This window comes from Sinohyriopsis cumingii, chromosome 10 (genome assembly GCF_028554795.1).
Source record: "Sinohyriopsis cumingii isolate HCF-2022 chromosome 10, ASM2855479v2, whole genome shotgun sequence".
Lineage (NCBI taxonomy): Eukaryota > Metazoa > Mollusca > Bivalvia > Unionida > Unionidae > Sinohyriopsis > Sinohyriopsis cumingii.
The window spans coordinates 91,940,489-91,964,490 of record NC_142970.1 but is presented as its reverse complement, the minus strand read 5'-3'; the positions used below and the strand labels follow the sequence as shown (position 1 = coordinate 91,964,490).

General features: G+C 35.1%; 1 protein-coding gene across 3 annotated transcripts in view; it reads right to left on the bottom strand.

The window, feature by feature from the left end:
• LOC149790580 (dnaJ homolog subfamily C member 13-like) overlaps positions 1-24,002 on the bottom strand; it is a 205,118-nt gene that overhangs the window by 92,778 nt on the left and 88,338 nt on the right. For all 3 annotated transcript variants that reach the window (XM_089972669.1, XM_089972671.1, XM_089972670.1), the window contains exons 31-39: positions 21,594-21,678; positions 18,275-18,475; positions 16,133-16,287; positions 12,266-12,467; positions 11,636-11,751; positions 8,523-8,601; positions 6,968-7,100; positions 3,359-3,543; positions 795-869 (exon numbers count right to left, since the gene is read on the bottom strand). In XM_089972669.1, the coding sequence (XP_089828795.1) occupies positions 795-869; positions 3,359-3,543; positions 6,968-7,100; positions 8,523-8,601; positions 11,636-11,751; positions 12,266-12,467; positions 16,133-16,287; positions 18,275-18,475; positions 21,594-21,678 (1,231 nt within the window). The remainder of the gene's footprint in view (positions 1-794; positions 870-3,358; positions 3,544-6,967; positions 7,101-8,522; positions 8,602-11,635; positions 11,752-12,265; positions 12,468-16,132; positions 16,288-18,274; positions 18,476-21,593; positions 21,679-24,002) is intronic.

Below are 24,002 nucleotides of genomic sequence, written 5' to 3'. Positions count from 1 at the left end.
GCAAGTCAACTGTTAGTACCCTTTTTGTAAATCTTTGGTATGACTTGACCAGGGTTCAAACCCATAACCTCACACTTCCGAGGCGGATGCTCTAACCACTAGGCCACCAGAGCGGTCGACCCAATGTGTAAGTTATCCACAAATTTTGCTGAAGTTATGTGGTCAAGAACTACCATTCCTGTGCAGAAATCATTTTTTATACTTTGAGACAGTGATGTTGACCTTATGCCAAAAGCAATAGGCTTCTTTCTTAATTCATGTGAAAGGCAGCCATAAAGTTCAAGCCTGTGATGTGGACCTAAAGTTACTGTACTGAAATAGTTTTTCTTTTTCGCACTAACCATGACATTTGACTTTTTGACCCAAACTTGACAGGATTCTTCATTATCCCAAGTGCAAGCCATCCGCAAAGATTAGTCCAGGTCTGTTACAAAAATAATGTGCAGAAATCATTTGTCTTCTTGCAGTCATGGTGACCTTGACCTTCAAACTTTTTGAACCCAAAAGTACAAACAACAAAGTTTGGTATACATCTGTTATGAAGAACTAACCATACTGTGCAGAAATCATTTTTTTTTTCTCAATCATACAGTGATGTTGACCAATGAACTCTTGACTCTGAAAATGACCGACTTCTTTCCCAAATGCAAGCCATCCACAAAGTTTGGTAATAACAAATGGTGGGGAACTACAGTTATTGCATGGAAATGAAATATGTAACAGTCCCATGTACATATGGAAGGAGACGTGGCCAGACAACATGGAAAAGGAATGTATATTGTATGTCTACTTACCTGAACAGATAATTCGTCTTGTTTACTTGAAATACTGAGTACACTGACACACCTGGCAAAAGCTTCTTGCAGCACCTGAAACATCCATACTTCATAAGTTTTGGAAAACATTGTGGAAACATAATGTCTTATTTAGAACCAGGACTGTGATGTAAAGCTGGACATCTCCAGAAGTAATTTTAGACGTTACATTTCACCATTATTCATCCCCTAGTTAAACTCTCTTAATAGGACTTAAATCTGTTTGTAGAATATATATATATATATATATATATATATATATATATATAAAAGTGCCCCTGCTGCATACAAAAAAATCTGAATCAAAAAAGTTTAAAAATGTGTGAAAAAAACCAATGGCTTGCAAAACTGTTGTCATAGCCTGAAAATCTTATTAGATTGCAGAGGCATACACACATGCCTACCAAAATTTTATTTGTCTACAATAAATGCTTTTTCTAGCTAATGTGCTAGCAAACTTCTTGGGATGGACTTTCCAACAGGACCAAATTTTGATGCCCCCACCACAAGCAGTTTGGGGCATAATAACCAGTGTACATATCTGAAATATATGCCAATCTAATCTTCATATATAACATCCATAATCATGCAGCTGATTATAGTGGGGGGTCCACGTGCATCAGTTCAGCGATTGTAGTCTAAGTGAACATAAGTTGGCATTTCTCATCAATATAAACATTAGTTGCTGTACTTATTTGATAGTGACAAATATGTAACCTATTTACATAAAAGAAAGCTGTCAAGAACAAATTTATGCTTGACTGCGATAGCTGGAAATGCTCAACATCTTAAGTGTAACACAGCAATAAATAGAGGATATGCATTTGTGCTCTGTTCAAATGAAATTATGAAACTTATATAATTTCAATCTTTTGCTCAATGACAAGAAAAAGATTGAAAATATTTGCAAATGTAAGATTCTATTAAGATTCTGTTAATCGCATGATGAAAAATACTGATTTTACTTGAATAACCACAGAGTAAAACATTGAGAAATGACTAAGAAATACATTTAGATGCATTGGTTTTTATGCCCTTCCTTAGCAAGACATTATCACATCATCTTGATATTACAAATGTTAGTGAGAGTTAAGGGGTACATTAAAGCAAACAAAATTGTGGTCATATGATAATAATTCTAAAATCGATAAAAATAGACCATCAAAGCATGAGCTTACATGGAGTCGGATCAAATGCAAGTCAACTGGAAGAATGTTAATTATAATATTTTCCTATTATTGAGTTTTTAAATCACAAATGGCTATAACAACTTTGGCAGTAATCTGAATAGGCTAGGAAAGGTAAATCTTATTCAGTAATGACACAAGAAGGGATCACAAATTCAATTTTATAGTTTATGGCATAGCAACAGATTTTAAAACCTAAATTATAGATTTTGTCAGAGTTTATGTGACAATTTGAATGATCCCAGGTGTTCAAAGCAAGTATTTCAACAAGCCAAGTTGAAATGTGTATCTGGAGTTTGTATAGAATAAAGCACACCTGCATACTGAAAAGCACATGATCATGGAATGGGGATAGACTTGATTAGCTCTAGTCTTTTACATCAAAATGCAGATAGGAAAAAAAGCACATATACCACTTTTCAGGAGATACTGATATATAGAAAAATACCACAACCTATCTCAGGAAACAATAAAGTATCTACTATCATCACAACACTATGAAATTTGAATACATGCAAACAGTAACCTCTGAATTTCTTTTCTGCACCAAAATGACATATTTACTACTTGCTACACTTTTTTTTACAGCATTTAAGGTTGACAACTATATATCCAACAGTACTGAATAACTCTTACAGCATGTAAGGTTTATAACTGTATATCCAACAGTACTGAATAACACTTACAGTGTGTAAGGTTTGTAACTGTATATCCAACAGTATTGAATAACACTTACAGTGTGTAAGGTTTATAACTGTATTTCCATTAGTACTGAATAACAGCATGTTAGGTTTATAACTATATCCAATAGTACTGAATAACTGAGGTTTATAACTGTATATCCAACAGAACTGAATAACTCTTACAGTGTGTAGGGCTTAGAACTGTATATCCAATAGTATTGAATAACTCTTACAGAGTGTGAGGTTTATAACTATATACCCAATAGTACTTAATAACAATGACGATTCTGTACAATACTCACTTTTGCCAAACAAAAAGTTTGATTAATGCACAATTTTCAAAATTTTAAATACAAAATAATAAAACTGCTGCTATTATAAGTGAAAAAGAGAAAAGCACAACTCATTTACACAGGAAATATAACAGTAATTCATTCTGGCTTTTAACTTATAAGTATTAGAACTTTAGCTTTAACTCCTATGGCAATTAAGTACTAGAACAACAGCTTTAACTCCTATGGTAATTAAGTATTTGAACAATAGCTTTAATTCATACGGCAATTGAGTGCTACAACAATAGCTTTAACTAGTAAAGCAATCAAAACAACAGTTTTAACTAACCTTGCATTTCTGCAAAGCTTATACTACAGATTAGAATGATATTAATTTTCACCTGTATCCCATTTTCTCTCCTGAGCTCCTCAGCATTGAGAGCTGAACAGTTGACCGTGTGGAAAGCCAGTTCACAGGCTGCAGCCAAAAGAGGCGCTGATTTGGAGAACAACTGTTCATCATTTGTCTCCATTCGGATTGTTTTTATCAACATCGGGTAACCAGCATACTTGTAGGGTTGCAAATCTATAATGTTTGGTGAAAACACAGCATATCATATCAGTGTTCATTCCATATGACATTTATGACACGAGGTAAATAATTTAAATTTGTTACAATCCTTAGAAAGGAGGTATTATTTGTCATTTATTTCTGTTCTTTTTAATTTTCTAAATTGACACTAGAATTTCTGAGGAAGTTATCAACCTTTACCCCAGCATGTTTGACTATTTTGCATCCAGGGAAAGGTTCATGGTAAGGAGTTTTCTTATCCTGATCTTGCTGTCATTTAGCTTTTTAGTTTTTAACAACTATCAATTAGTGGATTCTTTAATAATTCTGTCTTTGAAAAATTTCATTTAAGAACTAATTATTTTTAAAAAAATTTTCAGGAAGCTGTTTTTCAAAACAAAATTGAATATTTTTATCATTAGTTCAACATAAAAAATATGTTACAATGGAAGTCAACAGTGACTTTATGTGGCCTGAAACAAGATAACTAAAAGACGATGCCTGAAAATTTAACCACCAAATTCATAATTGAACTGCCACCTTAAATTCATTGTCATTTGCTGATTTTAGCGTGTAGTAATGCTAATATATTTTTGGGAGCTTTCAAAGCAGGTAAGAGCACATTTGAAGAGTTCTAAATAAAAAAAATGTTTCATGAAAAATGGAACATATACTGACATTTTAACATGGAGTTTATTCAATTGATACTGCACTTCACACTTAAGGACAATATAGTGGTTTTTTATCCATAGGATTCATGTGTGCTTATTCCAGATCATTCTTGACAAAATTCAGCTTTTCAAAACTTTCACATATCTGGCATGAAATAAGAACTAATGTAAGATTATTTTTCTAAAGAAAAAAAATAATTGATATTTTTTAAATTAAATTAATTAAATTATTTTTTTTTAATTAAAAGATGTCACTCTCCTTGCAAAGGATTGTGGGTTCTTAAGTCATCCCTTTTTTCCCCTCTGCCACCATGTACATTCTGTGTGTAGTATTTTGTTCCTATCTTCTGTAGCTACTTGTCATAACAAAGGACACTCTCACACTTGTGAAATAACTGCTTTAAAGTCTAAACATGCTAAATGCTAAAAGAGAATGGCATCACTGCACTAGCCTTTTGATAAATTCAAGGTATTTGTGAAGAAGAAAAAAACAGTCCCTGGAACAGAAATTTGAGAAAGAACTTTGGATTAAAAAATTAAAGTATTTCACTGTTTGCAGAGGTGAAGGAAAGGAAACTGATATTTGTGAGGAAAGTGTAAAGAGGTTAAAACAATGAATTAATGACAAATGCATCCTCCTGTGTTGGTTACACCTAATCTTTAGTGAAAAACTGCCACAATATCAAAAAAGTAAATTAAACCAAATCTGAAATGGATTTATTGAACATCATTAAAAAATCTTCCAATAACAATGGGGTTTTGCAAATGACTCTGATCTAGATTACAGTGAATTCATTTAATTTTGCAGACATTACTTTTTGTTGTGTGGCAAATAATTACATTTTATCAGGACCTAATTGTGACTTGGTTAAATGGTACTATTTTTTCAACAGAAGGTCTCTAAATTCACAGCCTGTATCATCCATAAAATATAAAAAAAGATTGTTCCCATAATAAATACATACAAATTTGAAGCACTATAAATACTAAATTCAGATATAAAGCATATCTGTCTTTTGTGGTACATAAAAGTGTGGCTAAATAATGTGGAATTTGTAATGTGTATTTAACCAATGCAAGAAATTCATAATATTCTGTTGAAGCCCAGATGCTTTCTGCCATGTTTGGCCAGATTCTATTCCTTCTATCATGCCTACAAAATTCTATTCATTCTGTCACATTTGGCTCCTTTAATTCCTTCAGTTATGTTTTGGCCGAGATCTATTCAGTAGTTGTGAATATGTAATTTCAAGGTTTTTCTTTTTTTAACTAACCATATTTATATTTAATGGTGAAAAAACCCATTTGCACAAACAAGTAAGGTCTTCATGCAAGGATACTTTCTGTAAAGTCTAGACAAAATTATATTGTTCTTTGATGATTCTGACCAGATGTAACTGTCAAGATCATAACATGGTCAGCATAAGCTAAACTTAGATTTTGTGGATTAACAAAGAAATTAACCTTAAACAAAACAGGGTACCAGACAAAAAGACTGGAAAATCATGTCACAGTACATGTATCTCTTCCTTTATAAACAAAGCATTTCATCTAATCGACAAAAGTTTCATCTGCATAATTAAAGTGCAGTACTGTACAATTAGCAATATAAGAATAAATCGTTAAAAATCCTCAACATGTCATCACATTAATGGAGAATTAATACTTTAGAAGAAAAAGTAAAAGTTTTTCAACTCGACAACAATGGGGAGAGTTCAAGAGTTCTTGCCAAAAAATGTAATGCTGTCAAAACTCAATTAAACAACATCGTAAAAGATAAGGAGAATAATCTGCATCAGCAGGACAAAGGAGTAATTGGAATTATTTTAAATGCCAAGCAATGTATGTATCGAGATTTAAATAAAGTTTTTGAATGGTTTTGCATTGCACATGCCAAAAATACCACAATCACATCTCATGCTTAAGGACTATTAATTGAAGTATCTCCTGAAGACAAAGAGAACCTTTTAATAATCAATGCAACATTTAAAAGAAAATATTAAATTCTTTAAGTTGTACGTAGCTTTGTTACTATTATATACACATACTTCTCACAAATACAGTCACTCTCTGGAAAGGCCATCCATCTTATATGACCACCTTTCCAGAGCAGAAAGGGTGTCTGTGTAAGAGGGGGGCCATTATATAGCCAACAATAATGGATACAACTCTACAAAATGTGATGTACAATGCTGGCAATTAAACCCATGCAAGTCATGAACAATTTAAAGCTACACATTAAATTTGCTTGAAATTCTGAATAACCCTGGTGCAAAAACCAAACCTTGCAAAATATAGGAGACCCTGTAATTCACCTGAGAAGAAGCTGACAGCCAAAAATCAAACCTCTGAGATTTCATCTACAAAAAAACTGCCATTCAAATCTGATTCAAGTCTGGCAAGCGTTGGTAGAGTTATGCTGCTGAAACTCAAGTCTAGGAGGTCAAGCCATCATGAGCCATAACTCATATAAATGATGGCATGAAACACTCAAAATCAAATCATTCCAGATCTCATCATTATAAAACTACTTCTAGTTGAAATCCAGCACTCCTTGGTAAATTTATACTTGAACTGAAAAAACCAAAATCCTGAAGCCATCTGAAAGACAGACTCTTGTGTGTGTTCATTAAACACAAAATATATAAAACTCCTTAGCTAACATATTACTTACTGCATGCAGCTTGGGGCATTTAATGTTATTCATCTCACTGAATAAACATGTTATCTCATGAATGCTTGCTTAATATCTTGTGTAATTTACTCACCATCTTTATATCTACTGAAGAGTATACATTGGGCTTTGAGTATTAAGACAATGTTCTCTGGACTGGGACCATCACTTTGTCTAGATTTGCTGCACAAAAACTCATATGATTTGTTCACTTTCTCAAATATGTCCTAGGAATGGAAACAAACACATTAAAGCAACCGATTTACTAAAGACTGAAAGAAAGAGTGATATGAAACAACAGGTTATCAAGTTTAATAGTGCAATATTATGCCAACAAAACTGAAAATTAAGATGATAGTAATAATCTAAAATTTACTAAAATCTTAGTTTGTATTTTGCACGAAATTCTTTTTCTGAGATATAAATCAATTTCACAATTTAATCACATTTTTTCTCAGAAATGTATAAAATGCATAAACTCTCTGGATGTGCAGAAAGAAAGAAGGATTATGCACAAGGGAAATGACTACTAGCAGAGTTATTATTGATGAACAATTGTCCTAAATGTCATTATGTACCACACCTGTGTTAACTAATGACTTTTTGTTTACTCTTGAAGCCTTGGTAGCATACTACTTCTGCACCTCTGCTGTCCAAGGTTTGATCCCTGATTACATGATGTGCAAGAGCAAGTAGCCACCCATCCAGGTGTGATCTCTTGGTTCTAAGGATTTCTACACCTCATAGATTTATCTGTTTTTCTGGATTATACACATCTAAGATTGATTGTTTTCACTGGGTTCTAAGGGTTTCTACAGATTTATGATTGATGATATTCATTGGGTTCCAAGGTTTTCTACACATCCAAGGTTTTATCTGGTTTCTAAGATTTTCTACACATCTAATGTTGATGGTCTTCTACACAGAAAGGCTTAATGTTTTCTCTGGGTTTTAAGACTTTTAAACATCCAAGATGAATGGAGTTCTAACACTTTCTATACATCCAAATGTTTTCTCTGGGTTTTAAGGTTCATCTCTGGATTGTAACATTTTCTACACATCCAAGATCAGTTTTTATATCGGCGCTCAAAGGTTTTCTACACATCTAAGATTGGTGATTATCTCTGGGTTCTAAAGTTTTCTACACATCCATGATCAGTGATTATCTCTGGATTCTAAGGTTTTCTACACATCCAAGATCAGTGACTATCTCTGGGCTCAAAGGATTTCTATACATCCAGATGAATGGTTTTCTATGGGTTCTAAGGTTTTCTACACATCAAGTGATTATCTCTGGGTTTTATTGTTTTCTACACATCCAAGATCAGTGATTATCTGAGTTCTAAGCTTTTCTACACATCCGAGATCACACTAAACAATACAGTACTCCATCACTATAATGCTGTTAATGGAAGCAATAAAACTGAACCTCCATATTAGTGTGGTCACCATGTCATAATTCTACAACTAAACCTATGCATAGTCACCTCAGTTTTTACAAGTATTCAGTAACCATTGTAAACATTATCATAGAAAAAATAAATTCAGACCAAATTTACCTCGTCTCCATTTCTACATAGATTTTTGGGCAATATATTAATTTTTAGTGTAAAATAAAAGTAAAGTTTAATTATGGAAGAAGTACTCACTCTTCCTTCTGGGTTTTTGTCAGGATGGTACTTCTGTGCCAGTCTGAAGTAGGCCTTTCTGATTGCACTTTCGTCATGACTGCAAAAATAAATATAATGATACTTAGTTATCTTACACATTTAAATTAAATCTAAACTAAAAGTATTAGAAAATTAACAGGGTCCTAACAATGAAAAGCTCTTAAGCAGTGGAAAGAAGAAACGATACAGAATGCTAGTGTCATGAAATTACATGCTTAGCAAATGTGATGTTTTGATTATAAGGGGCAGTAACAGTTGGGTTTTCAATAGAGTACTGGTTTTAAAAAATCAACAGTCAGTTATAATGGGACCGTTAAACTAAGAACAGTGACTCCTGAGAGTGATAAAAACTATCTGAAGACGAAAGTCAAGCAACATGTTTCTGCTTAGCTAAATTATGCAATGAGAAAGTTTATTTGAACAACAATCACACGAACTTTAAAGAGTGAGAGGTTTCTGCTTTCAGTGTGCAAGGATTAATTGGTCTTTCAATCTCTGCTGCAACAAACAGATTCTAATTCAACACAGAATATGGGGAAATTTCTTGTGAAATTTAACACAATAATAGAGAACTGCATGTAAATTCTAAATAAACCTGTAAAATAAAGATTTTTTTCTGAACTGGTCACATTACAATATCACAAAATACAAGCTTTGCAGTCAATAGATGCTAAACATGCCACAAGGAAAGTAAGCTGGGATCATTACGTGATTTAAGAAACAAAATGAAATCATAGTGCAAAGTTAATTTTCATCAGTTTCAGTGAAACTGGCATTTCATTTCTCTGCTTGTAATTTAGTAGAACTGTGTATGGTATTTGCTGCAGCTAACCTATTAATTTCATTGCAGGCATGAAATGTACATGCCATTGTAAAGCAGCTACACCCCTTCCTTAGATTAGGATCTATTAATTTCATTACAGGCATGAAATGTACAAGTAAAGCCATTTTAAAGCAGCTACTCCACTTCCTTAGATTAGGATCTATTAATTTCAATACAGGCATGAAATGTAAAGCCATTGTGAAGCATCTACTCCCCTTCCTTAGATTAGTATCTATTAATTTCATTGCAGGCATACAAGTAAAGCCATTGTAAAGCATCTACTCCCCTTCCTTAGATTAGGATCTATTAATTTCATTACAGGCATACAAGTAAAGCCATTGTAAAGCAGCTACTCCCCGACCTTAGATTAGGATCTATTAATTTCATTGCAGGCGTACAAGTAAAGCCATTGTAAAGCAGCTAAACCCCTTCTTTAGATTAGGATGACTAGGTCTATTCACTCCATGTCCTCACAATCATCAAGTTTATGAGAACCTGCAAAGGCAATCCATTTGTAACATTTCAGGAAGGAATGGTCACCAGAACTTGTACTATTACAAAGACACATTTTCCTTCATGCACATAAAAGTGATACTGACTTTTAACCTTTTGCCTTAAGATTTCCTTTGACCTTTCACAACCACCACCTCACCCCTAAATAAACTTCTTTGCACTATCAAAAGCAACTAGCAAGTGTGTGTGCGTGATTAGGATTTTTAACGTAGCTTTAACAAGTTTTCAGTCATGCCACTATGATTTATGCAGTGTGGCAGATTATAGTGATGTCTAACACTGGGGCATCATGCCACAGATGTGTATCATGATGTCCCACCCAGTCACATTATCATGACACCAGGCCGACCTGTCCTAACATTAACATCTTAATGCTGAGTGCCTAGCGAGGCGGCTGTTATTTTTATAAGTCTTTGGTATGACTTGGCCAGGGCTCAAACCCATGACCTTCCATTTCCAAGGTGGATGCTCTAACCACTAAGCCACTGGAGTGGTATTACTAGGAGAGAAGTCAGGTTCAATTATTATGCAAACATCATTTCCTTTCTTGGGTCGCTGCAGATTTTAACTTGTGCCCTTTTGTATTTCAAAACCCTCCCCCCCCCAAAAAAAATACACTGCAGAAGTTACATTTCTTGTTGAAATTAAAGAACCCATAGGTACAAATGTTAAGTTAATTAGCTCTGTTGATTAATGGATGCATGATAACTTCTGATTGACTGACTCTTGGCATGAAATTAATGATAAAATAATAGCTTTGGGCACTCTGGTCTTAAATTTGAGCATGGTAGTTAATACACAATTAGTGTGTTGTTTAGATTCCATTTAACAAGATGTCTTGGGATAACACTTGTCTCAGAGGATAAATACAATGTTAATACTTGCAACATGGGATAAATGCAATGTTAACACTTGTGTCATGGGATAAATACAATGTTAACACTTATGTTGTGGGATAAATACAAATTTAACTTGTGTCATGGGATAAATAGATTGTTAACTCATATGTCATGGGATAAATACAATATTAAACTTGCGTTGTGGGAACAATATGGTATTACTTTGCATTACAGGATAAATGCAATGGTACACTTATGTCATGCAATAAACACAATGTTACACTTGTGTCATGGGATAAATACAATGTGACACTTGTGTCATGGGTTAAGTACAATGTGACACTTGTGCCCATTTCAAATTAAATCTGTGAAACACACAAATCTAAACTCTGAGTATTGCTGTTGTCATAGTCAGAGAAGTGAAATACAATGCTCTATTAGGCCCAGAGATTGTAAAACTTGAGACTAAACTTTATTTTCAGACAATCAAATCTGAATTTTTTCTGATTAGCCAACAGAAAATCTCCTAGTCAAGCAAGTTTTATGATTTTCGTATCTGATAGGTAAGACACTCATGGCTTTATATTCTGCCCATCTGAGAAAATCATGTGCAATACATCATTCCCTCATGAGTGTACTCATTTACGTTGTAGATGGCATCATTTTTGTTGTAAGCTTAACTTGCTATGTTTGTTCTACTGACATAAAGACTTTTAATACTCTATTTTTCAGGCTTTATCCTATCTTCATTTTATCACCCTAATTTTTTGGTCAGAAAAAAGAGAAATGTAATATGTGATATGCTGCCCACAAATTCTGACTCTCAATTGGGATTTCAGCATCGTACACAAATTCTGAGCCTTGTGTGGGACTTCCTATCATATACCAACAGATCTGATGGATTCTATTACACATACCCTCCCACTCCTTTTGGAAGGTTCAGGACCTCATAAGCTTCTTCAATGGACATGGTGGGTGGCTTTTTCTCTACCTCCTCTTTCCATGCCTCAAGGATGTCTTTCAATAATTTCACCTAAAAAAATAAATGTATCATACTGTGTTTACAACCTAAAATGCATCTCATGGGTTTAGTTCACTTTTGTGCTGAAATGAGAAAAATGAGTTATAGTCAATTAGGAATGCAACTGCTATTTCACATGAATGCCAGCCTAAACAATATCTTCTCTGTATAGCAATTTTATATTTTTCCTCAACTCAGACAAATATTCAGTAAGGTGTAATAAAATATAATGAACTGATATTAACAAGTGGGAAAACATGCATTTAAAAAGTTTAAATGGATACTGATGCAATGATGATAAACATTAAACACCTCTCCCTCGCTAACTAGCACACATCAGGGTCCAAAACTCAGAACATAGTGAAATAAAACTGTGCAGAAAGAGAATAGTACGTTCTGAAAACGAATCTTTCCTCTCTCCAAAGCAGACAGAATGTCATTAACTACTTTTAGAAGAGTATTTTCAGTACTGTGTCAAGGGCAATATGCAGATTGTACATGGCTAAAAAGTTGATTTGCTACTTACTGGGTCTTTTATTGGCCAATCAGGAAATCTTTGTGTATCACAGAGATGCTTGAGATAGTAAATATTACAGAAGAGCTCATTTTCAAGCTGTGGGTATCGTATCACAGGAATTGGGCAGTACTGGTACAGTGCTCTTGTGTTACTCATCAGGCGGGGTGAGAAATCTCCAATATGGGAAGCTATCTTTTCTATCATCAGCCGTCTGAAAATTCACAAAAACCAAACTATTTAAAAATTGAAATAAAAGCAAGGAAACATTAATGTGGAGATTATGTACATGGTACACAAGGTGACTAGCACTCCTTTTTAAAAGTTAATATAATACCATAAATTCAAAATATTTTAGTGCCCTTAAATTTAGGCAAATCTCTAACTTAATCTAGTAATAGCTTAACTCTAGCAATAAATATTTCGTGGTGATGATTTTACAAGCAATGGGTGCTTGCATGCTAAGTTTCTGCATGGAAATAAAAAAAATGAAATAAAAAGTGGCTGCTTTATTCCAAGAAAAGAGTGAGTGTGTGTGATCTGGATTTTTTTAACTTACCTTTAACAATTTTTCAGTTATACTGCTACAATGTCTGCAGTGTGGCAGTTTACAGTGATGTCTAGCACCGGGGCATCATGCCACACAAATGTAGCATCATGTCCCACCTAGTCACATTATCCTGACACCAGGACGACCAGTCCTAACACTAACCGCTTAATGCTAAGCCCCTTGTGAGACAGTTGTTAATACCATTATTATAAGTCTTTGGTATGACTTGGCTGGGGTTCAAACCCACAATCTCCCACATCTGAGGCAGATGCTCTAACCACTAGGTCACCAGCAAGGTTTTGAAGAATAGGGATTGTCAACCCAAAAATAACATAAATTGTTGCAGACTGACAGATACTCTGGTAAAAAGATAGGCAGAACATTAACTGATGGATTCTTACAGAAGAGGCCGATGTAGGCCTGATATTGCTCACCTGGCTTACATAACTTAACAGCTGACCACTTCATTAAGCTGGCTTATAATTTATTGAAAAAACAAAACCACATGTAACCTATCTTCCAAACTTTGATTTTACCTATTTTTCTGTAGTGTAATGAAAATATTTTCCAAACATGAGGACACAGTAAATTTTCAGTCACTTCCTAAAAAAACAAACCTATCAATGGTTCACAAAATTGTACCAAAGCTGGAATAGAAATATATTCTCTAAACCTAGAGAGTTCAACCAATCAGAGATCACCTCAACAACATGCACAGATCACACTTATTACAGAACCTCTTCAAGAAACTCATGATACAAGCTTATTTACAGAGATGGAACAAAATCTTATCAAAATTTAATCTCCCATTTGGTAACAGGCTCAGCCAATCAGATTTCTTTTGTATATATGTGTAGCTCTTGCTCATAACTAAAATCATCCAACATCCTCATGAAATAAGAATATTTAAAATATTGATGCAGTGCTGACAACCTCAGCCAATCAGATGCAAGATCACAGCAGCCAATCAGATGCAAGATCACATCATTAATTTGCATGGATCTCATTTATAATCCTTTTCAACTGAGGTAAAGATGGTATAACTAGGGTTTCAATAAGAAATATAGTTGCAGAAGTTAGAACAGTAGTGGCAGCTGGGTGGAGGTATGAGTGAGTAACAAAATCTACACATCAGAACAGGCATCTTCTATAGTAAAAGTCATATAGGTCATTTAAGTTCTTGACATCGATTACTTCAGTAATTTATATTACTCATTAAGAATTTGATTCTACACACCTTTAAATGGCAAATGGATCCTCATACATCCATATTCCTTTGGAAGGTCATTATTTACATGACCCAAGAAGTGGCAAAATCAATATTAAAGTACACAAACATTACAGGTCTGATCTAGTATAATCTAGATTGAAATGTGAGAGCTGCGTACATGGTTTTAAACAAATCTGTACTACCCTAAATAGTGATGATTTAGTCTCAACGTGCTCTTTTCACTACCTGGTTTGTTACCTGGCCACCACTGTAAAGGTCCATAGCGATTGATAAATTTCATTTGCAAGTTTCTGAATGACAGGGTGCAGAGTATTCAATAATGAGGACTAAATAGACTTTAGTTAAACAAAATTAGTATTACATTTTAAAACAACAATTTATATTTAATTTGAAATGAGTAAATGCGCATGCATGTGCCATAGGACTTTTACTATTGACTTAGACTGATATGCATCAAACGTGGTAAAAATTCTGTAATTGTAGGCAATGATTCCTGTATAAATATATGACAAATAGCATGGACTATCCACTTCTACTAAATTACCTGTACTTGCCTATTTACCAAATTTCATTAAAATCCTATAAAGAATTACCATGTCCTTATTGGTAACAAGTTCATCGTATCAGATTTAAGATTATCTCATAAATATGCCACAGGTCTCAATCATAATAAAACTACAAGATGATCTCATGGCTACATTTAAATCTCACTCTTAATACAACTCCTCTGTCTGATACCTTGAGGATATAAGCCTATTTACCAATGCTAAATAAAATTTGACTGGAAGCAGAATCACTACAAGGTTAACAAGCTTCGTCAAACAAATGGAAGATCACCTAAATCAAAATACATGACTGAAACTTCAAAGTTCATGTTTTTCAAAACTGATCACTTATATCTAGGCATTATGGGACTGCAGACTATATGCAAGATTTACTTACCTCCAAAACTGAAGAGCTTGATATCATGCAAATCTACACACATCAGGAACAAAAGATTTGACAATGGAAGTGCTCCAAAAGCATATGCAATTTTACATTTCGAAAAAACACAGGTTACCACATATTTTACAAAGAATTTTACGTACTTTAAATTACAATCAAAATCTACATTAGATTGACCTTTGCAAAATAAAGTAGTGGAGCTAATGGTACATTGGATTTTACTAATTATCAAACTTATCTGACCTCTTGATGATATATTTATTAATATGCTTGGATCTCACTCGTATACTGAACTAAAGCGAGATCATGAATACCTCACTCCAAGATAATGATCAGAAATATGGCTTCCAGAGTGGTAACAAGCTTGACCAAACATATAAACGATCATCTCATCAACATGTGGATCTCGTTCATTACTGAATTCATCTTAAATCGTGATGATATAAGAATATATACCTATTTTGATCAAAACAGAATTAAAAGTATGGCATCAGGTCCACAGTGTTAACATACCATGCCCGAAGCAAGATCACCTCATTAATACAAATTATTTCACTCACTACTGAATTGGTTTGAGATCTCAATAATATCAACCTATATTCCAAGTTTGATTAAAATCAGATCAGAAATATGGCACATTGATTAGTAACAAAATAAATTGATTGAAATGCAGATTATCGACAACTCATGACACATGAGATACACTGGGCCATATCATAAGCCCACTTGGCCATACGGCCTGGGTAACTAAAAAAAGATATGGTGCATGCCTTTATATTGTTATGATTAGGTGTGTGCAATTCAGCCAGGTTCTCTGTTCTTCTAATGTTATGCAAAACATCTGAAATAATCACAGAGAAAACTATAGAAATCATGGACCATTTTACTGGTGTTTTTTTTACCTTATCCCCCGCACCCCCAATTTTCTCCCCAGATTTACACTGATTTAAAATATAGCCCACACAACTATGCATAAAAATCCACTAATTAGTAGAAAATTCTCATTCCTGCAAAAGACTGTCCTTCATGCTGTACTTACACATACTGAAATTCAACTGATATCAATGCATTTTGTGTTGAGTATCATTGGTATACTAAAACCTAACATGTTTTGGAAATTCTTCGGACTATGAACCTTCAGGAAGAAGCTAACCTCATCTCACTGTTCCAAATTGCCTCAGGTGTATCAAATTCTCCAAGGAAAATCTGAGCAAATTTCTCAGCAGAATAGTTTTCCAGGTAACACACCATGGCTTCTGGAAGAATTGGTCCCAGTACACTCCGTGAAATGATGTCATTGTTTTTGTTCTGAAAATGTAAATGCATGCAACCATACAGTTCTTGATCGCGAAGCTGAGTAATTAGTGCTGAAACTTGACATTATTCACAAACATTTAACAAGATTGTATAAAATAAACTTTTCTCAAACTGCATTTTTATTGAACAGTCTCATGCTCCAACTTTTTTTAATTTTATGTGAACTGCTTTAAATAAATGAGTTACCCATTCATTAATCTGATGCTATTATCAATATCGTGTCGTTCGAGTGAGTTGTTTTACTTTGCTTTCTGATGGATGCATATTGATCAGAAAAGTCCAATTGTTGTATGGACATCACTAAATCAGCCTAATTAGTTGGGAGCCATGGTGGCACAGTGGTTATCATGATGGACTTGTGACCAAAAGAATTTGGGTTCAAATCCTATCTAACCAGACTGGGTCAGCTACCATGGTGCGTCTTTGGCCAAGGCACTTTACTCCATTTGCCTCACACTAAATAACCTCTTTGTGTTGCTGTGCTGTAAAGCACAAACCAAACCAAAAGCTTAATTAGTCGTGCATTTGAACACGTTAATGAGAAGGAACAGTACAAAGTTCTAGAGTAATATTTGTTAATCCACCAGTCTAGATTGTATTTACTAACGATACAAGTGACAAAAACCTCACAGTCATTCCACAACATCTATGAGCAAGGATAAAATTGATATACAAATCAGCAATGTGTAACAAACACAGGTCAGCCCCCCACATCATAAACATGATATAAGACCATCTGCATGTAATAAACTTCAAGGATGAGCTCCTCTGTTGTAAACATGGTATAGGGGTCACCTGTATGTAACAAAGATAGACATCAGGTACATGTGTCTTAAACATTCAACATGATATAATGGTTACCTTTATGTAACATAGGGGTCAGGCCCCTCAATCATCAAATGGATATAGATGTCACCAGTATGTAATAAAGATAGATGTCAGGCCCCTCTATAATAAACATGATATTAGGGTCTCCTGTCTTATAAAACTTCAGGATTCCAAATATACTTTGACAAAAAAAATTTAAATAACTGACCAATCATAAGGTTACTCTTGTACATTTCAAATAAGATTTTCAAGTTTGGAGAAACATTTATTACTCGAGATAAAGTTTCATGATGGAAAGAGCATGTGCAATTCATTGTAATAAAGTAGTAAAGACTTACCCAGAAAAAGGCCACCTGATGACCTACCCATTCTTTAAAGTCACCTGGATGACCAGTCTAGACAGATTTTTTAAATTTAAAACAGTGTTGTAACTTTTTTTGTATTAAAATGGATAATATATGTCACATAGAAAGCAAAATGTTGGTTTTAAAAGAGTTTACAGTAAATTATTATCTAAATGACCTGCTTTCTGTAGTTGTGAAATGCACAGTATGTGAGCATTTTATTGTACATATTGTACATGCAGATTAAGTAGGGTTTTCTTTGTCTTGTTAAACTGTTAATTTGTAAATAGTTAAATAATATTCATACTGATGGGAAAACAATTGATGAATCAACAGAAATGAAAGCAAAGCCTTATTCCAGTCTCACAAAAGGGATTAATGGGTATGATTTTCTTTCTCTCGCTGCATATAATGTATTCCAGTCCTATTACTCAAACCAAATAGTCTAAAGCCTTTACCAATCATGCCATCTCACCTTTCCACATTGGTTCAAGTTTTGGACTCAGACAATGTGGGTACATGAGAAAGCTGCCAGTATTTTCCCGTGGGTTGGTAGTTCTTACCCGAGTTTCCCAGATTCTTCTTCCACCAGTTATACTGGCTGCCATGCATAGCCTATCTTGTGCTGAGTAATGGCATTAAACCCAAAACAACATGTTACTCAAAATTACGACGCCTGGGTAAGATTTCATTATCTCACTACATAGAAGGTACTCTAGTCATAATGCTCAAAATTGGAACTCGTGTGTAGGATTTTCCCATCACACTACATTAATGCATTCTATTCAAATCACTAAATGGCACACCTCTTCTGATCGGAAGGCCTGCTTCATGTGAGTGTATTTAAGGAATCTAGCAATTGGAAGAACATTCGAGCCGGTATACATCATGATGAAGAAGAAGACACCATTCAGGTACAGACGAGAGAGGTTGGGATTGTCCTGCATGATCTCATTTGCAAGCCAAGCCACTTTTTCCACCAATATGGGGTCAAAGGTCAATAGTAGCTGAAAAAAAAGTAAAACTAAAAATTATTATTATATCTTATCAGTTGCTGGTTAAATGTCTTGGGCACATATAAATATGCAAAATACAAAAAACCATAGGCCTGCCAATCTTTTGTAATGTGTGAATCAATCATCTTTTAATTTTACTTTGATTTATTTGGTTCATGGGGTAGATAAATCAATACTGTTAAACCTTATCATCTTAAACACAGACACACACACACACTGCTTATAAATTGCATCCTAGCTGCTCTTTACCCAACTATTTGTCTTCTTTCAAGCACCTCCTTGTATTGGCTGTAATTTGTGCTTCTGGTATTTTTCAATTTCTCTGTATGCAGCTTCTTCTGGAGGTGCTGGCTGTTGCTCCAAACTTGAACAACCATGATTAGAGTAATTAAAATCTTTCTTGCAAAGAGCACAATATGCCAGTCTTATGGCATTTCAGTTTTCTGAAGAACTGATCAGCCACATTTCCATACGCTTTCTGCTTGAGCCATTCACATTTCCAAAGAATTTTCAAGCCTTTATCCAAACTTTTGTGTCCTGTTCTCTCTCAAAACTTGAGATGATATGTTTTGCAAGCATGCTTCTTTCTTTCCATTTCCATCAGTTTCCCTTACATGAAGATTCACTGGATGAGTAAAAACTTTTGACCAATCAGAATACGCTTTACAACTACTGTGTGCTAAATAATAAACAGAACGAATCCTTTACAAAGCATGTTGTGGGATGGGACCAGATTGTTTTTTAAAACTTGGATCAGAGATGATATAAAAATGGGACTGCATCAAGAATCTGATTGTTCTCAACAGGAGAAAAGATAATTCTGCTTTAAAATAGAGAAATATTATGTGTGATAACTTACTCATGACTGGGCTACAAATGTTAGGAAGTTCCCTTGTTCAAATTTCATGTGTGATGTGTTGGCATGAATCTTGTACATTGAAATGCAATTGCACACATCATTAACATAAAAGTTAAACAAAAAGCACAAAATACTATGTTTAGTGCATGAAATCTCTAATTCAATAGAACCCCCCCACCCACAACTTTAATATTGTATAGAGAGTACAAAGTCATCCAAGAATTGCAATGGAAGGGAGTTAGGGTTTGAACTTTGCCTTCTCTTTGCATTTTCTTTTTCTTTGCATTTTGGCAAAATGACAAGGCACTGAGATGGCTATTTTGCCTGAATAAACTGCTCTCATTTACACCGGCCAATACAACAAACTGTTCAGAAGGAATAGCAGTAACAGGATTTTAAAGATGAAAACCCCCTTTCTAGATGATAATCTCTATTCATGGGAAGAAGTAACAAGAAGATTTTCAGGACAGCCACTGTGGCACCCACGTTGGATGAATGACTAGGACCAATAAGGTAATATAAGAAGTCTATTGGTAAAAAAAACCCATGTTGGCTGAATGACTGGGACCAATAAGGTAACATAAGAAGTCTATTGGTAAAAAACCCATGTTGGATGAATGACTGGAACCAATAAGGTAACATAAGAAGTCTATTGGTAAAAATACCCATGTTGGATGAATGACTGGGACCAATAAGGTAACATAAGAAGTCTATTGGTAAAAAAAAAAACATGTTGGATGAATGACTGGGACCAATAAGATAACATAAGAAGTCTATTGGTAAAAAAAAAACCATGTTGGATGAATGACTAGGACCAATAAGGTAACATGACAAGTCTATTGGTAAAACCCCCATGTTGGATGAATGACTGGGACCAATAAGGTAACATAAGAAGTCTACTGGTAAAACCCCCATGTTGGATGAATGACTGGGACCAATAAGGTAACATAAGAAATCTATTAGTAAAAAAAAAACATGCTGGATGAATGACTAGGACCAATAAGGTAACATAAGAAGTCTATTGGTAAAGAAACCCATGTCGGATGAATGACTGGGACCAATAATGTAACATAAGAAGTCTATTGGTAAAAATACCCACGTTGGATGAATGACTGGGACCAATAAGATAACATAAGAAGTCTATTGGTAAAAAAAAAAACCATGTTGGATGAATGACTAGGACTAATAAGGTAACATAACAAGTCTATTGGTAAAACCCCCATGTTGGATGAATGACTGGGACCAATAAGGTAACGTAAGAAGTCTATTGGTAAAACCCCCATGTTGGATGAATGACTGGGACCAATAAGGTAACATAAGTCTATTGGTAAAGAACCAATGCTGATTAAGCCATTCATTTGGAGAGGAGTTGAAATAATATTTTCAAGATATGCTATGCAGTAACAATAAAAAGATTTTCAAGATGGCTGCTGTAGTGGCCATACTGGAGTACATAACAAAGATAGACAATATGACTTTCTGTTCAAGTGGAGTCGTAATGTCAGACTGGCACCATTTTCACTTAGGACCAGCTAGTAATCATAAGAAGTCGTTTTAGGGAAAACCAGTGTTAATACAACAATATATTTACAGTAGTGAGAACAAAAGTTTCAAGATGGCAACCATGGTGGCCTATAGGACTACTGATCAGCGCCATTTTCACAACAATGCAACAAGACATCATAAAAAGTCTTTTAGTGGAAAAACACCATGTTGATCAGACCATCACATCTGGAGGAATAATAATAACAATCTTCAAGATGGCTATTGTGATGGTCAATTGGATGTCATATCAGCACCATTTAAATTTAGAACCAGCTATGGGATAAATCTGATTGTAAATTTAAAATCAATCTTCTAAGTAGTTTCAGAAGAGTAATAAATGTATGCTAATGGATGGATGGACAAAGGATGACACACAACAGACCATTCCATAATGGATGGATGGACAAAGGATGACACACAACAGACCATTCCATAATGGATGGATGGACAAAGGATGACACACAACAGACCATTCCATAATGGATGGATGGACAAAGGATGACACACAACAGACCATTCCATAATGGATGGATGGACAAAGGATGACACACAACAGACCATTCCATAAGTTCTTCTAGTCTACAGTAGGTAGAGCTACAAATTATCAAACTTAAATTGGCAAGCACATGCTCTTGTATGGAGGTACAAAACCACTATTACCCCTGCAATATCCAGGCAGATAATGATTTACATGTACGTACTCACCTGAACTATATGTGGAAGACAAACAGCATCAGACAACATTCTTTTTATTTTTGGAAGAGGACGCACAACAGCACCATCTATGTCACTGAAAAGATTGTTTCTCTTAATACTTCTTATAGAAAGCAAATTTGCAAGTAAATTACTTTTCTTCAAGAATACTTACCTGATTACATTACCATTAGTAATATAAGCCAGCCCTTCTAAAAGTCAATTTTTATATTTTCTATCTATATCATATAAAGGACAATAACTGTTGCTAGGTGTCATCAGATTCTAAGTGAGCGAACTTCAGTGAAGTTGCTCACATACTGAAGGGTCTTTAAGTAATGTGATCAAGTAAATATTCTTGGAGAAACATAAATTACCTGACAAATTGGGTTTCTCCTTTGAATACATTTCCTAATCTAAATGTTAAGAAAATAGGTAATAGGATTGAATGCTGAGTATCCTACCTATAAATTTGGTATCCTTCTAGGGGAGAAAGACTGAATACTCTATGTCAACAATAACTAACTCTCCTACATAAAGCAACACAGCCTATGGTCACATGATCCATGACTGTTCTATCAGGTTAACAAGATCTTTATTGAATCTTCTTACCATCAAAATTCAATGGTAAATCCAGCAGAATTAAGAGTCTGTGTTGGTTTGAATGGTTCAGGTGGTTGAGAGGATCCACCAGATTAAAGTTTGGTCTTTGCAGTGCTAAATCCCAAAATTAAAGGCTTGAAAAGGTTGACTGCATGTCAGCCAACAGCTTCGATGATGTCTCAGACCAAAACATTGAATTCCAATGCAAGGCTCTAAAAGATCAATCTAATTTCAAAAGCTAATTCCTCTTGAGGCAACATTTAAGCTTTGGAGACTTCAGAGCATGCCATGCATATAACCCATAAAGATAGTGCTTCAGACGTGATATCCTGTTTTCCACCTTCACGTGAGAAAGAGTCATTTGTAGCTGCCACAAGTTGTCTCTGTGTGCTTCAAGTTGTACTTGAGGGCATGGACAGGATCTTGCATGGCTGCAGCTCTTGATGTATCTATAAACAAGAGGGACCATATGGCTACTCTCTGACTGCCAAATGATGAAAGTTCTTAGGTACAAATTGTGATTCTGTCATGAGGATCACCAAACCATCCGATCTGAACTGTCAACTCAAAGTCACGTAAGCCGCTCATCCTGCATCCTGAAGCTAGAGCTATCAGGAAACAGGTTTTGCATGATGACTGCTTCAGCAAGGTCTGGGCTAAAGACCCGAAATTGTGCATTAAGTTAGAAACATAGCAAGTGATTTTGGTTTATTCAAATCAAAATTGTTTAATAGGTCGTGAATGTGTCAGATATCCTAAAGAGGTAGACCATGGTGGTAATAGGTGCCAACTTGTTCTCCTCATAGAGCCTGAGAAAAAAGTTGTCCAGTTTAGGGATGAAAGACTAAGACCACACATCACTTTCCCTTGTAAGCCTTCAGAGTGGAGGGCCATCTTGCTAGTGTGAATCTCTCCACAATCAAGGGTCTGAATTCTTTGCATGATCTGACAAGAGTCAGACATGAAGAAGGCAATCTGAGCAGTGGTGGAACATCTGCGAGCATGGTTGTTTGAGAAGATTCACTTTGTAATCATCCTGGATAGGTCTATATATGTATCAAGTAGATCACTGACCCAGGGCTTGTGCCATCTGAGAGGGGATATGAGAATTATCTTGTAATTCAGACCCCTTATTTTCTGCATTATTTTTGGTACTAAGACTGGAGGTGGTAGACAAAGGACCATAACATTTGTGTTTGGAAATGTTGATATACAGGCGGGCAATTTGTGGTCAATCATCACATGCTCCCAAAGCACAATCTAATGAATGAAGTACCATCCTGTACGGCTAATCTGACACTTTTTGGATAGAACATCAGCCAGGACACTGAATCTGCCTGGAATTTGTCTGATTTGTTTGTGGTTCTTAAGTTAGCAGCATCAATGGAGAAATTGCCAAACCAGCATGGACAGGTCAAACAAATTTGGTGCCATCCAGTTTGATGTTGCTGTTGTTGTTGTAGGGTTTAACGCCATTTTTCAGCACAAGATAGGCTATACATGGCAGCCAGTATAAATGGTGGAGGAAGAACCCAGGAAACCCCCGGAAAGAACCACCGACCCACGAGAAGCTACTGGCAAGCTTCCTCACATAACCACATTAGCCGAATCCGAGACTCGAACTCACGCAGACTGGTGATATGGCAGTGATCCGCAATGGTGAGCGCTTTAGACCACTCAGCCACTCGGGGCACCTCCATCCAGTTTGAGGAGTCACCATTATGGAATAGTCCAACATAATCAGGACTGACTTTCTGCAGTTGGTCCTTCCAGAACTGAAATTCATTATTCATAGCCTTGATTATAAGGAGGTTGTTC